The sequence below is a fragment of the Venturia canescens genome, chromosome 11 (genome assembly GCF_019457755.1).
Source record: "Venturia canescens isolate UGA chromosome 11, ASM1945775v1, whole genome shotgun sequence".
Classification (NCBI taxonomy): Eukaryota; Metazoa; Arthropoda; class Insecta; order Hymenoptera; family Ichneumonidae; genus Venturia; species Venturia canescens.
The window spans coordinates 3,250,658-3,266,254 of record NC_057431.1 but is presented as its reverse complement, the minus strand read 5'-3'; the positions used below and the strand labels follow the sequence as shown (position 1 = coordinate 3,266,254).

Below are 15,597 nucleotides of genomic sequence, written 5' to 3'. Positions count from 1 at the left end.
GCGTGAGTGGTACGCAAAAAGTAAAGTTTAAAGTTGGTGATAGAGTCCGAATCAGCAAGTACAAGCATGTTTTCGAAAAAGGTTATACACCCAACTGGACAACCGAAATATTTACCATAAGTATGATACAAAATACCGATCCTGTTACATATAAACTTGTGGACTACCAGAATCAACCAATTGAAGGTGGTTTCTATCAAGAAGAGCTCACAAAAGTCAAATATCCGGATATTTACCTTGTGGAAAAAATAGTGCGAAAACGTGGAAATAAACTGCTCGTCAAATGGCTAGGTTTCGACAATTCACACAATACATGGATAAATGAATCAGATTTGTAAAGGTTTTTTGAATAAATACACACACACATACAAAAATGAGTTTTTTTATTTTTTCTTATAACCATATGGTACAGTATCCGTTGTGTGAGGTAACAGAATTCTTTTATCATCTTGCCAGCTCAAAGCTAATTTTTTCTGTTTTATCGTATAAACCTCATGTTTCTGACTCTGAATTAAATATTGATGTTTTATCGAATCGTGGTGATCAAATAAACATTTTTTATAATCTTCAAATGTTATTGTTTTCAATGTTGATCCTTTAATTCCTTTAGCCTTCTTTCTATCCCCATTCTCACTGAAAACCTTAAATGCGTATAATTTCGCTCGTAATCCAATAAATTCCTCGATTATTTTGCCATTCATTTCATCTTTCATCAAACCAAGAACTTTTTTATTCACTAGAGGAATTCCATAAACGTTATTGCTGGGGTAATCGGAAGTGTCAAATTTTTGCAAATCTCGTTTGATATAATCATAAATGTTAGGAACAGTGAAATGATATAGAAGACTATCTGTATCGGTATACATGAGCTTTGCTTGATTTCCGAATGTTTTCTTGATATAATTGTAGTGGAAATCGTAAATGTATGTTTTCGATAGATCGAGAACCGAAAATCCAACGTAAATGGGTTTATTGAAAAGTACTTTGGTGCGATCCATCTCAATTATAACCATATCATTGTCAAATACTGTACAACTATGGAAATTTGGTTTTGCAATGAGAGCTTTTGCTCCATACCTTCCCTCCCACTTTGTCACGATTCTTACATCTTTATGTTTTCTCACATTTTCCATTGTTTTTCCAAAAACTGCGTTGTTCATTAATTTATAAAAGTTTTTTTCAAATTCATTATTGGATTTTTTTCGCAATTCTGTATTTAAATCTATGTATTTTTTCAGCCATGGGGCTTGGTTAAATTTTAGAATTCTGTGAATTTTGGTTAGTTTCATTCCCAGGTTTAAATATTGTTTTAAATTTCGATAATGTAGTATATATCTATGTTTGGAATGAAGTGTCGTTATCAATTTTGATTGTTTACTATTGGGTGGTGTGTAATGTTCCGGACAAAGTGGGAGATCTTTATGTAGCTCGAAAAGTTCTTCAGGGTATTCCAAGTCTACTTCGAGTATGTAACCAATAGGCGAATCATCTGGAACGTTGAATATATCTATATGTGATATCCATTCGAAACCATCATAGGGTAAAAACAGACTCATAGCTCCACCGTACAGATTATTCACGTCAAAGTACATGAGATATGTTTCCTCTTTGCTTGGATCGAATTTTTCATTCATGTATCTATTGTTTGCTTGAGCATATCGGTTCGAGCACTGTGCTACTCCACCGCGAAGACCACTCTCGATAAACAAAATTTTCTCAACATCAGTGAGAAGCTCAAGCTCCACCCCGGTACACTTGAGCATCGCATCAAAAGCAAGTCCCGGAGCCGTGAAATAATGCAGAGGGTCCAATTTGTAAGTAGAAAAGCAGTTGCGTCGAAAATTTTCAAATATGTCAGCCAAAAGCAGTACATCAGTTTTCAAATATAAATCCGAATATTCAGCTAATGAGGTGATTTTGAACGCATTCCAAACTTTCATTGCATGATCGTAGTCTTGGTCGGAGATTTCCTCGTTGTTGAGTTTTGAATAAAAATGCTCTTTTGATGGCAACTGCTTTTCATCGAGTTTTTCCCAAGAATCAATGTATTCATAAGGAAATACTCCCTTTCTTGAGAGCATTTTGAACTCCTCCACACTATTACAGTGTTTTCGGGTAATCGATTTATCATGGTCATTCAGGTAAGATGACAATTTGTCAAGACTGCTTGGCATGAACCTGAATGAATCGATGAAGCGTAAATTTACATTTGTGCCTGAGACGTATTTTGTGAAAGAAATATATCTATCTTTATTAATTGGAAGAAGTTTAACCGTACCATCGAATCGTGTAGCCAGAGATTTAATGAGAAAATGTGAGTCGTAGCCGGAGAGATTGTGAAAAACTATTGGAATGGTGTGGGACTTGGTATAGTTCAAATTACACCCTTGATGCGCAGCACCGCGATACTTACCAGTAAAATGACAATGATCACGGTGCTTCACATCAGTGTGAGTGAATGGCTGCTCACAGATATGACACATTTCAGCATTTTTATACGCTATTTTTTCGTCGGTTGTGAGCGGTTTCATAGGCAAGATATTATTCACACGAGAATCAACCATTTGCGCTATTAACAATAATTGATCGATGAACCACTCGATACAATCAGATCCACGTTTTATTGCAAAATTTGAGAGCGTCTCGTCAAAGGCACATTGTAAATAATACGCTACACTGTGTGGGACATGCTTTTGACACTGTATATCATTTCCAGTTGGTTCGAGAATACTCTCGAGATCGGCATACACAACGAATGGTACTGATTCTTTGTACCGATAATTTTTGAATTTCAATATTTTGTTTTCTTCGTCCGGTAACACCATTTTCGCCTTATTTAGACTCAAGCAATCGCGTTTATGATTTTCAAAAGACTGTTGAAGATAAAAATGGTTTAAACAGTTATCACAGAACCATGTGTGTTGATTATAATTTGTTACCTGTGAACTCAGTAGACGCGACAAATTACGAATCCAAGCAAAGTGATAAATTGGTTGGAAATTGTTCTCATCATCCACTTCCATACCAATATTACTCGCCACCATGAGAAGGTGAATCGTTGGTTTTTCCGATTTATTTTTGCTCAAGTATAACGGTACAATTTCACTTTTTTGTTTGCATTTTTCAATACCATATACGTTGATTGTCAAATTATTCATTTTTTCAAATTTAGGAATACTGTTTAAAGTAATTGGAAAGTTTATACCGTCATGCTTGAGCTCTGATAAATATTGGGAGTATGAACTAAGTTTATCTACATTCTTATGCATTGGATGAAGGGCTGCTGTCACAGCCCACAGAAAACAAAATTCATCATCGTTTTTTATATTTACGACAGCCTTCTTCTTCTGTATGTCGTGAGGCAACGTAACAAATGTTGACAAAGCTCCACGCAACGGTGAGTACTGATTGATATTGACTACGAGGTTTATGATTTCACGCAACGACCAACCGGAATCACGTTCTTGAAAATCCTCGATTTTCGTCAACAGCTGATCCGTTACATTTTCATCGAACCATCTTTTAATGTCTGTAGCGGCGAGGATTGCTTCATTTCTCGTATTGAAAAATTTCTTCTCTTCGATTATTTCACCATTTTTCATTGTAGAAAATTCACACGCCAATACAACGTTCACTTTCAGATTTCCCACTTTTTGTATTAAATTTGCTAATCTTTTAACTGTGGATACTTTTGCATCATACAGGAATGATCTCAGATCCTTGTGAAGGAGATTCACCACTGCACCGGTTCGGATACGACTGTTAAAAGCTGTTTCGAGATCTACCCAGCGAATACGATCAGTCGTTTTTTCACGCGCGCCAATATTTCCACCACGTCTCTGATCATTCTTGAATTTTTCACGCAATGATATGAGCAATGATATAGTTGTTTGAATTTTCGTTTTTTCACCACTCGATAGATCACAATTTTTCAATATTTTATTTAATAATTTGATATTACGAGTTCCATATTTCATCCATTTATCTACTTGATCACCGGATGCATTTTTTAATAATTTATAGGCTTTTTTCATCAAGCTTATTAGTTGCAAACACTTTTTTGATTCCATTGTGTATAGATCGTAATTGTGCACAGGTTAGGAAATCAATGAAAAATCACACGAGTACCGCTCTATTTATACTCGAGCATGAGCAGAGATTTCAATGGAAAAATGATTCACCGAAAAAAAATTCAAGCAATAATCCTTATCTGATTAGTATATTCCAGAATGTGCGAGTAGATGGCAGCATTCACGATGGAAAATATAACTCATGATAAATAATATCAATAGAGTATTCTGGATCATTCGGGATAGATGATGTCATTCAGGGAGAAGGGGTAGATGAGTATAAAAGGCTGAATTTTTCGTGATGTCCATCAGTCAAATGCGAGATCGAAATAAGGATCGTCGAGAATTAAAAACGAGAATCGAATTATTTTTGAAAAATATTCAAGAACTTCGAAAGCTCATTCAATTGAAAAGTGATACAAATAATCTCACAAGAAAGTTGTCACAATTATATTTATATCAAGAACAGTGATCTCAGCATAATGGATTTGTCGGTAATCAACAAAGTCAGTCGCATGGATAATTTCCTACCAACGAAGAAGTTCGTAGATTTGGAGCCTGGAAAAATTTACAAAATCACCGGGTTAAAGCAAATCAATACAACATTCGGAGGACAAATCACAATGGAACTTGAGAGCGAATTTCAAGTATTTCTACCAACCAGAATCACCAAAGCATTCCAAGAACATCCTGAGGAATTTCAAAAAATGACTCAAGCATCTGTGGAAAATCATCTTCACGTGCGCCCTTTGGGTGGAAAATATAACCAGTGTGAATTTATTTATATGTAAAAACATTTATTTTCATGTGAACATTTTTATTTCCATGCAAAAATTGTTAAAAAATGTATAACAGCGATCAACGAATAAAAATGTAAAAAACATATTTTCGTATTAACTTTTTTTTAAACTTTATGTGTAAAAATATTTACGATTTGAGTTAATTGGTTGGCATACTGTGAGAAAAATATATTTATTGAATTGTTTTGAACTCTCGATCGACGTGCCGAATATCCCATGCTGGTGTGCGTGGCGAGCACACGAGTACAACTTGATTTCTTCTTCTCACACGGACACGAAATTAGATATATTTTAGTTATGATTATTTTCTGAGTCAGAATGTGAAACGTATCGTCAATCGAACATGCAGAAAGAGAGTGAGGCAGGTCAGTGCGAAATAAAGTACACATAAGAAATTATAGATCGTCCGTTTATTCGAGAAATAAAGCGTTGTTACAGAGAATGCAGAAGAGAAGCTTCTGTCCGCTGAAACGCGCAATTCCCTACAATAAACGAGAGAAAATACTTCGTAAAATTCATAGACGAATTTATCCAAAGATCGGGTTACAGGGCTCCACTACGGAAACATATGTGTTATAAACGTTCGCAGGTAATAATTTCAAATTTTTTCTTGGATCATAGAGCAAACTTATTTCGCGTCACTCGGTGACCCAGAAAAAAAATAAATAATTATTACGTGGCTGGCTCCGCAGAGCATCATGTTACAAGCATGCTCGAACTATCACGGATTTGTTGTTCTGTAGTGCGGCTCATAACTGATGTCATATTTGAAATATGAGTTATTTTCTTTCTTAATCAGTAATTGATATTTCTCTCTTTTTATCAGCACTATTGTTAGATTTCAAAAACTTGAAAACATTTATGTATATTCATCATACAGATTTTCAGAAAAAAATTGACATTTGAGACAATTTATGATTAACGGTATAGGTCCATCGAATTCGTCGGTATCCGTTTTTTGATAGTGTTTTCGACATCGGCGATAACTCATGAAATGCTCATCGATGCGCCATTCTTTAGGAAGTCTGTCCCATACGTCGTCAATGTCCTTCCATGCATAAGTTAGAATAAATTCTTGAGGAAGACAAGCGATATCCTCCGTCTTCATTGCTCTCAGACTTCCCAATGTAGCGAAGATTCTTAAGGATCGTGGAAATGATGAATTTTCAACACCATGCTTCAAATACCATTCCTTCAAACGTTGAACATTTTCAAAGGCACAATTGTATTCGCGTACCCCATTGTGATACTTGTAATGCTGATATATTGGCGTGGGTAATTTTCGCAATGCGGGGCAACCCAAATCCTCCATATTAATGATCAACTTTGAATCTCCTATAATATCTGTGATCCATTGCTGTTTTTCCAACCCTTTCACATAAACTAAATTCACATTTTTTAAAATAATGTCAAATACGTTCTTTAATTCATCATAAGGAATATCACCAGCATTCCATGGGATACCGTGATGGTTACGTTCACACCACTTATTCTGACTCTTATATTTGGCTGGCAAACTATCCCATTCACATGGAGGCTTAACTAGAAAGCATCCAAACTCCTCGTAAGCTTCCGCACTGGGATAAATTTTAATGACGGCTAGCTCTTTTAATACGAAATTATTGATAGGCATCTTGAAACCTTGCAAATCTAAAATGGCTTCCATTGCTCAGCTTATTTTTTACAGTAATGCTCAAGGGTTCAGCATAAAGTGACGATGAGGGGTAAAATCTCCTTTTATAGGATACACCCCCACTATGACACACATTTTTCCAGAATTTTAAAATCGGGATGACGTCATCAATCAGATTTAAAAATTCTTGGAATGTATCAGGAGCGACTATTAGCTGTGACATCTATGATTCCAACATTTTTCCGAAATTTTCAGTCGGTAAAACAGGAAATGGTGTCTCATAGAATATTTTGAAATGACGTTCTATAACTTTCGAAATGACGTCATCGTTCTAGAAGGTTCGAAAGTCATCGTTCCACAGGATGACGTCATCGTTCTAGAACGTTCTCGAAGGTTCTGACTCGCTTCGTTAGGTGACTCGCATTACCCCGCAAGCTCCAGAACATTCGAAATGATGACGTCATCGTGACAATGACTCAGCAAAAAAGTATCCAGAATTTTCGAAATGATGACGTCATCGTTCCAGAACATTCGAAATGATGACGTCATCGTTCTAGAACGTAATGATCAACTTTGAATCTCCTATAATATCTGTGATCCATTGCTGTTTTTCCAACCCTTTCACATAAACTAAATTCACATTTTTTAAAATAATGTCAAATACGTTCTTTAATTCATCATAAGGAATATCACCAGCATTCCATGGGATACCGTGATGGTTACGTTCACACCACTTATTCTGACTCTTATATTTGGCTGGCAAACTATCCCATTCACATGGAGGCTTAACTAGAAAGCATCCAAACTCCTCGTAAGCTTCCGCACTGGGATAAATTTTAATGACGGCTAGCTCTTTTAATACGAAATTATTGATAGGCATCTTGAAACCTTGCAAATCTAAAATGGCTTCCATTGCTCAGCTTATTTTTTACAGTAATGCTCAAGGGTTCAGCATAAAGTGACGATGAGGGGTAAAATCTCCTTTTATAGGATACACCCCCACTATGACACACATTTTTCCAGAATTTTAAAATCGGGATGACGTCATCAATCAGATTTAAAAATTCTTGGAATGTATCAGGAGCGACTATTAGCTGTGACATCTATGATTCCAACATTTTTCCGAAATTTTCAGTCGGTAAAACAGGAAATGGTGTCTCATAGAATATTTTGAAATGACGTTCTATAACTTTCGAAATGACGTCATCGTTCTAGAAGGTTCGAAAGTCATCGTTCCACAGGATGACGTCATCGTTCTAGAACGTTCTCGAAGGTTCTGACTCGCTTCGTTAGGTGACTCGCATTACCCCGCAAGATCCAGAACATTCGAAATGATGACGTCATCGTGACAATGACTCAGCAAAAAAGTATCCAGAATTTTCGAAATGATGACGTCATCGTTCCAGAACATTCGAAATGATGACGTCATCGTTCTAGAACGTTCGAAATGATGACGTCATCGTTCCAGAACATTCGAAATGATGACGTCATCGTGACAATGACTCAGCAAAAAAAGTATCCAGAATTTTCGAAATGATGACGTCATCGTTCCAGAACATTCGAAATGATGACGTCATCGTTCTAGAACGTTCGAAATGATGACGTCATCGTTCTAGAACGTTCGAAATGATGACGTCATAGTTCTAGAACGTTCGAAATGATGACGTCATCGTGACAATGACTCAGCAAAAAAGTATCCAGAACCCGTGTTGTATATCTACTTTATTGTCATCCCGTGTTGCTGTAATCTCTCTAAAAGCTCATCTAAATGTGCCATGTGTTCATCGAAATTTGATGAAATACACAACAAATCGTCGACAAAATTTATGACGTGATCCCCCAGACCGTAAAGAATTATATCAAGAGCTCGCAATAACGCGGCCGTACTTGTTTTGAGCCCAAATGGCGTTACTTTGAATTCGTAGACTTTTCCCCTGTATCTGAATGCTGTGTACTTCATCGAATCTGGATGGAGTGGGATCTGCCAAAAACTATTTGTTAAATCGAGGGTTGTCATTACTTTTGCCGAATGGCATTTCTGAAAAATTTCTTCCATGTTTGGAACTGATTCGTGATCATTAGCCATCACCTGATTTAATTTTCGCGCGTCTAAACAAAGTCTAACTGTACCGTCTTTCTTTATAACAGGAATTATCGGATTTATCCACGGACTATTTGATCTCTGAATTATCCCGTAATCTAACAATTTCTCTATCTCCCTGTCTACTTTTTCCCTATGCATTAAAGGTACCTCATAAGCGTGTGCAACGATTGGCGTATCCGTCGTAATGTCTAATCGATGTTCGTAAACCGAAATTCTTCCTGTGGTCTTACGAAAAACTTCCTTCCTATTCCATATTACTCGTTTGTGAATTTCTTTTTCCTTTTCAGAGAGTTTAGTCTGTCCTACTATTTCATCTATTTCTTCATAAGTTATTTCCTCACTGTTTTTATCGTCAAAAATCAAATTTTGTATTGGCTCAAAAATTTCTTCAATATTTTCTTTTTCATCACCTCTTCCTTGCTCTGGCTCAAAAATGTTTTCTTCACTCTGGTAAAATGCCTCCATGAATTCATTATCCTCTACATCTTCAATTTCATTCAAATTCTTCAAAAATTCCCCATTAACTTTATCTTCAATGTCCTCAAATTCCTCTTTTTCAAAATTTATTTCAACTTCTTCTTCAAAAACTCCAACAATTTTTCCTTTTTCAATTGACCCCTTTGTGGGCACTACATCCATAACTTCGTTATACTTAACTCGTAAAGACATCTCCTCCAAATTAATCAAACTTTTGAGCGGTTGCAAGGAATCAATACCGAGCAAAACGTCTCTAATCAAACCAGGAATTATTAAAAATTTAACGTACGTTTTTACCTTCCCAATCTCTGTTCTCGCCATTATTTGATTTTTGACTTTTGTCATTTTTCCCTTTATCGCTCCTTTTACCGTCACTCCCGTGACAGGTAAAAGTGGACAATTTTTCAAAATCTCTTTGTTCTCTAAATAAAATTCCTCTGAAATTGTAGTAATTCTCGACCCTGAATCAACTAACGCAGTCACTGTAATACCCTCAATCTTAGCATAGATTTCTGGACATTCTATTATAGGCACCGCTTCTCCATTTATTTCCTCTTCCATTAAAAATTCTCTTGTATCCGTAAAAATCGTGTTGATGGCCACTTTAATTTCCTCTGTTTTGTTTGTTTCGCTTCTTTGTTGGAGGTCCTCCGATAAACCATCCTGCGAATTGTCTTTCTTTTCTTCTTCCACCGTTGTACCTCGTTCGTTTCCTTTTCCTTTTATTTGATCATTTTTTTCGAGCACGGGTACAACGTTTATTCGTTTCCCGCTTGAGAAGTCGATGGCTGTGGTTCTTGATGAACCTCTATTGCTTGAATTTGTTGTTCTGGAGGATTATTCTGCTGGTGATTATTCGAGTTATTTGGCGGTCTGTATCCTCCATTGTTTTGTTGAGGTCTCGAATTTTGATTTTGATTTGGGCGATTATAACCATTTTGTTGATTGTAGTTTCCGTTATAGCGATTTTGTTGAGGATATCCGTTGTTTTGCCGCTGGTTGTAATTCTGTTGATAATGACCGTTATTGGGCCGATTATAATTCTGCTGGTAATTTCGATTCTGTTGATTGTTCCAGCTGTTGTTGTTGTATCCCCCATTCGGTCGATTATTTTGATTCCAATTCGGGTTGCCACGGTTGGAATTATTTTGATAACCTCCTTGGTTATTCCAATTATTTTGCTGCGGCATACGGAACGGTCTCTGCTCGTTTTTATTTTGATTTTGATTTGGGGAAGATTGAGCGGCTTCCTTCTCCTTTTTCGAATTAATCGGTCCGTGCCGATCCATTTTCCCCAGGAATTCAATTAATTGTTCTAGAGTTTTGAATCCTCGGCTGATTATTGTTGCTTGGATTTCGTCCGTATAGTGTTGCGAGAGTGACGCAATTATATCCTCATCACTGGGAGGAGGAATGAGATCCTTAGCGGCTCCGAAGATGTGGATCGTGTACTCCACCTTGGATATTTTATTGTCCTTATCCGAGTAGTGTCCAAACTCGAGGTCCTTTCTCACTTTTCTCTGCACATCCATACTCCAGAATCGCTCCACGAATTTCTTCTCCACTTCATCAAAATCTTCAACGCGGTCCTCGATGAGTACCCACCATTCCTTGGCTGCCTTCTCGAGGCATTGCCCCAGCAAATATTTCATCTCCGTGACGGTCGGATTGGTGACCTCACAATACCTCCGAAATTCCTTGATGAATTTCATCGGTCTCTTTTTCTCTGATCCATCATATGTGGGAGGTTTGATTTTGATTTTATTCGGATGCATGTCCATCGGCAGCATCGTCCGAATCCGTTCTCTTCTTTCCTCTTCTTGTTCATCATCGGATTCGTCGTCAGAAACTTCTTTGCTCGGTTTTGGGACGATCCGTGTGCTCTCCGTATTGGGACTTTGAATTTTGTCTTTCTGTTCGAGATTTTCAACCCTTTCTCTGATTGCGCTCACATCCAGTTGCATTTGCGCCACATTGACCTCGGTTACAGCACTTTTTGACTCGTTGTCCTGTACTATTTTTGTCAAGCCCGTTACATGTCGTTTAATTGGTTCATATATTTGGTGCACCTCACTAGCGATCGTGGCTTGCATTGTCTTGAATTTCTCTGTGAATTCAGACCTCAAATCAATGTTTGCCTGATTGTTTCGGGCGATCTCGTTTGCCATGCTCTGCACTTGAGTCTTCATCTCTTTCATTGCATCTATTAAACTCATTAACAATTCGTGATTTAATTCGCCAAATTCTATTTTTCCCCTATTTGATCCGGGAGTGCCAAACTCCTCTAATTTAATATCCCCGGGATTTTCGTCAATTTTCTCCAACTGTAACCCAAAATTACCCCGAGATTCGTTAAAAATATCCCCCGCTCCTGGAGGAGGAATCGAGGTAGTTAAATCGACATTTCGAACACCTGCACCATCGTCCTCGGGATTCTGAAACCCGGAATCTCTCGCTGTTTCGTTTCTCTCGGTCTTTTCCGCCATTTTTGTACAACCAATGATTTTCAGTTAAGCAAAACTTCCACGTCCCCCTGCGATACCTGCCCCACGTTGGGCGCCAGTTGTAACGAAACGCTCTTGCCGACCTGGCCTGAACGCCGCCACGCGTCGGTTCGAGCAACCTTAATAATAAGGAGCAGGTATGAAGGAAACGCGGACACCGTTAATTTTGTGAAAATAATAAAATAATCGATTTTATTCAATTTTGATCGATATTTAACAAAAATAAAGAAGATTTAGCACTTTGGCTCGCGGAAAATAAAATTTGTATTTTGATTTTAATATTGTCTTGCTTTGTTTAATCGGATCTGGCGAGAAAAAGACCCGAGAGACCCGAAAACGTTGCAAATTCTCTGTCTGAGATAATTTTTAATTTCTCAATTTTCGGAATTTAATTGTACAAAATTAACAAAGAGAAAAAAAAAAAATTGTTTTTATTCTAATTAACGCTTTTGTCTTGTATTTTCGACACGCCTTAACCCTAAAAATTCGCTATAAATGCAAAGTTTAATTTTCCCGATGTCCTGTTACGTTAGCTCTAAGAATAAGTGAATCCAAGAATATTGCTCGCTTTTACAATTTTGAATTTCTTTTTACTCGATATAAAATTAATTTTCAACTATCGTTTCTTGGATTATTATGGGTCTAGATCTCCCTACCAGGATCACCTCGGACAATGTTTTTCAAACGTGAATTTAATTTTTGATAATAAGATGAATTTTTAATTCTCCTCAACAATACGAAAGAAATATAACGTTAAAAGGTAGGATGCAAACCACGGGCTATGGGATAGAAACGTCACCGAATCCCTCCGAGAGTCCGTGCATTTACAGGGTAGAGGTAACCCTCTGTCCACGTGTTATGGGATCGAGACGTCACCGAGTCGATCCGAGAACTCCGTGCAACGGAAAGCCGGAAATTTTTTAGAGGTTAGGTGTGGACTCTGGATTATGGGATCGAGACGTCGCCGAGTCGCTCCGAGAATCCAGGCATCCAAGGAAATAGGCAATTCACCGTCCACGGGCTGTGGGATCGAGACGTCGCCGAGTCGATCCGAGAGTCCGCGCTACGGGAACCCCAAAAATTTTGAGGATAGGTGTAGTATTGCTGAGGCTGATGTATTGAGAGAGGTCCGAGTTGGTTCTTTAGCCAGGGAGAACTATCTGCCGAATGAGTCGCGCAGCGCTTCTTATACCCGTGTCCCTACCATAAGATTCTCGAGCGCCGAGAATCTCCGTTTTCGCTCGGTTCTGCGCACCTTTCTGTAACGCCTACTCTGATTGGCCCGTTGCCATGATTCACGCTCGCCCGTTGGTCGAGCGGGCTAACATACGATGCGCGGACTACCGCTTTTTATGATTTACAGCTTATTGCGATTTTCAACAATAGAAACTTCAATCTGATCAAATATTATTTAATTTCCTTCATTTTTTAACATTATTAGTTGTTCTAATATGATTAGTAAAATTATAATCGCTAAAAGTCACGTACGCGTCCTATAGCCCATCGACGCTCTGCTCGCGCATGCGTCGGAGTCGATTTTTACATTTTTCACATGTGATTGTTTTTTATACTATTAATTTGACTTGTGATCATTTTCCTTAGACTCCTGTTATTTTTCTGTAAATTTTGATCGTATTTACATGCTCGGGCGACTTGAAATAACAAAAATGTAAAAAGAATTAATCTCGATAAAATATAGCGCGGCGAAGTTCAGAGCGGCGCCGGTAGCCCCGCTCGGGCTCATGCCTACCGGCCCAAGATGGCCGCCACCTGTCAATAACGACGAGCGTGGTCGCCGCGATGTTTTATCCGCGATCTTACAATCGCGAAGTTTCGTTAATTTCGACGGGCTCGGGCCGTCGCGCGAGTGTTTCGTCACAATATATATATAAAAAATACAGAACAATTCGAAAAAAATTTCACAAATCTTGAAAAAGCATTATCTTTAAAAAAAACTAAACTGTATCTATTTTTTAAAGTGTTAAAAGAATCAAATAACAAGTAAAAAATAAAAACCGAAAAATCGCGCTTGAAATCATTTTGGAAACCGATGCCTCATTCTTCTTATTTGATTCGAAGGGCTAAATCAATTAAAAAAAATTCCATCTAATTTACGTACAGCATTAAAATATATTGTATCAATTCGAGGCCAAGTATTTTCTAATAAATTGAAAAAAGTTACCATTTGAGTTACGTGCAGCATTAAAATTTATGATATCAATCGGAAGAAAAGTAATTTATGAGTATAACTCCAAATTTCAACATTATGGAATTGTTCTTAGAAGCTTTTAAATCCAAAAAAATCACATGCAAGCTAGCCATTTCTTATTGTATGGTGGCAGAGACTTATAAGAAAATCGATTCTCTTCAGGCTTTCAGGAGCTTCTGATATTATTCACAACATTCGACGTCGATTGGATCGATACAAATTATGTTTAAATATGAGTTAAAAGTACTTTTCCGGCCCATCACTATTCATACAAATAAAAATCAATCATAAAAAAAATGAAATTGAACGGCAGAATCAGGTAAAAAATTTATTGAAATGCGATTTATTATTAGTTTAATGTTCTTAATAATAGTATAGGTTAGTTATGCCGAATGAAATTCGTTCGCTGGAAAAAATTGCCGTCATTGAATACAAACTGGAGAATTATTTTTTAAACTTGAACATATATATTATGTACAATTATTTTCATTTATCAATGGACAATAATATCCCTTGTATATTGCGGAACAATTTCTTTGCCTTTTTTATTAAATTAGTGCAATTACGTAAAAATTACTTGAAGATAATTCTCTCAATTCCCTCTGCATGGATACTTGTGATCCATCAGTTCTAGACAAGCCCTGACTTTTATTTGGATAAACAATTTAAACGGAAAGTGATGGGCCGGACAAGTACTTTTAACACATATTTAAACATAATTTGTATCGATCCAATCGACGTCGAATTTTGTGAATAATATCAGAAGCTCCTGAAAGCCTGAAGAGAATCGATTTTCTTATAAGTCTCTGCCACCATAGAATAAGAAATAGCTAGCTTGCATGTGATTTTTTTGGATTTAAAAGCTTCTAAGAACAATTCCATAATGTTGAAATTTAGAGTTATACTCATAAATTACTTTTCCTCCGATTGATATCATAAATTTTAATGCTGCACGTAACTCAAATGGTAACTTTTTTCAATTTATTAGAAAATACTTGGCCCCGAATTGATATAATAAATTTTAATGCTGTACGTAAATTAGATGGAATTTTTTTAAATTGATTTAGCCCTTCGAATCAAATAAGAAGAATGAGGCATCGGTTTCCAAAATGATTTCAAGCGCGATTTTTCGGTTTTTATTTTTTACTTGTTATTTGATTCTTTTAACACTTTAAAAAATAGATACAGTTTAGTTTTTTTTAAAGATAATGCTTTTTCAAGATTTGTGAAATTTTTTTCGAATTGTTCTGTATTTTTTTTATAAAATAATTTTTTTGCCCATTTTTTATAAAAATTTTGTTTTAAAGTTTTTTTCATGGATGAAATTATCAGCAAACGAGGGACCATCAATGTACTTGTCCCAACCTTTTTTTTCCTAGGGGAAGTTTATGGTTTGATATCACGTCTTTTTTCTCAAAAGTTCCTTATTTATGTTCAGTTGACTATGGGATTTTAGTTTAAATTTCTATGAATTATTTATGATTTTCGTCTTATAACGTTGGTTTTCACGAAAAAAGACCTATTTTTCGTCAAAATTGTACTGGACATATTTCGTCACAGGTCTGTCCTCGGACTTCGGCGATTTTTTCCCTTGTACTCTAATATGTTTTGTCAATTAGGAACCCAAGAGCACGGCCGCAAGCGGGTTGGAGGCCGGGATATGAATTTCGGCTTATAGCGTAGGTTTCCACGAAAAAAGACCTATTTTTCGTAAAAATTGAACTGGAAATATTTCGTCACAGGTCTGTTCTTGGACTTTGGCGATTTTTTTCCTTGTACTCTAATATGTTTTGTCAATCA

At 36.7% G+C, this 15,597-nt stretch overlaps 2 protein-coding genes across 2 annotated transcripts; both read right to left on the bottom strand.

Annotated features, from left to right (window-relative positions):
- Positions 1-1,258: 1,258 nt before the first annotated feature.
- LOC122418358 (uncharacterized) lies at positions 1,259-2,825 on the bottom strand. The gene is made up of 2 exons (XM_043432518.1): positions 1,379-2,825; positions 1,259-1,266 (listed from the first exon to the last, which is right to left on the bottom strand). Exons 1-2 carry the CDS (start codon positions 2,823-2,825, stop codon positions 1,259-1,261), a joined length of 1,455 nt encoding a protein of 484 aa, XP_043288453.1.
- Positions 2,826-9,842: 7,017 nt separating this feature from the next.
- On the bottom strand, positions 9,843-11,570 carry LOC122418357 (probable cyclin-dependent serine/threonine-protein kinase DDB_G0292550). Its single transcript, XM_043432517.1, has one exon. The coding sequence runs from the start codon at positions 11,568-11,570 to the stop codon at positions 9,843-9,845; it is 1,728 nt and encodes a 575-aa protein (XP_043288452.1).
- Positions 11,571-15,597: the final 4,027 nt, after the last annotated feature.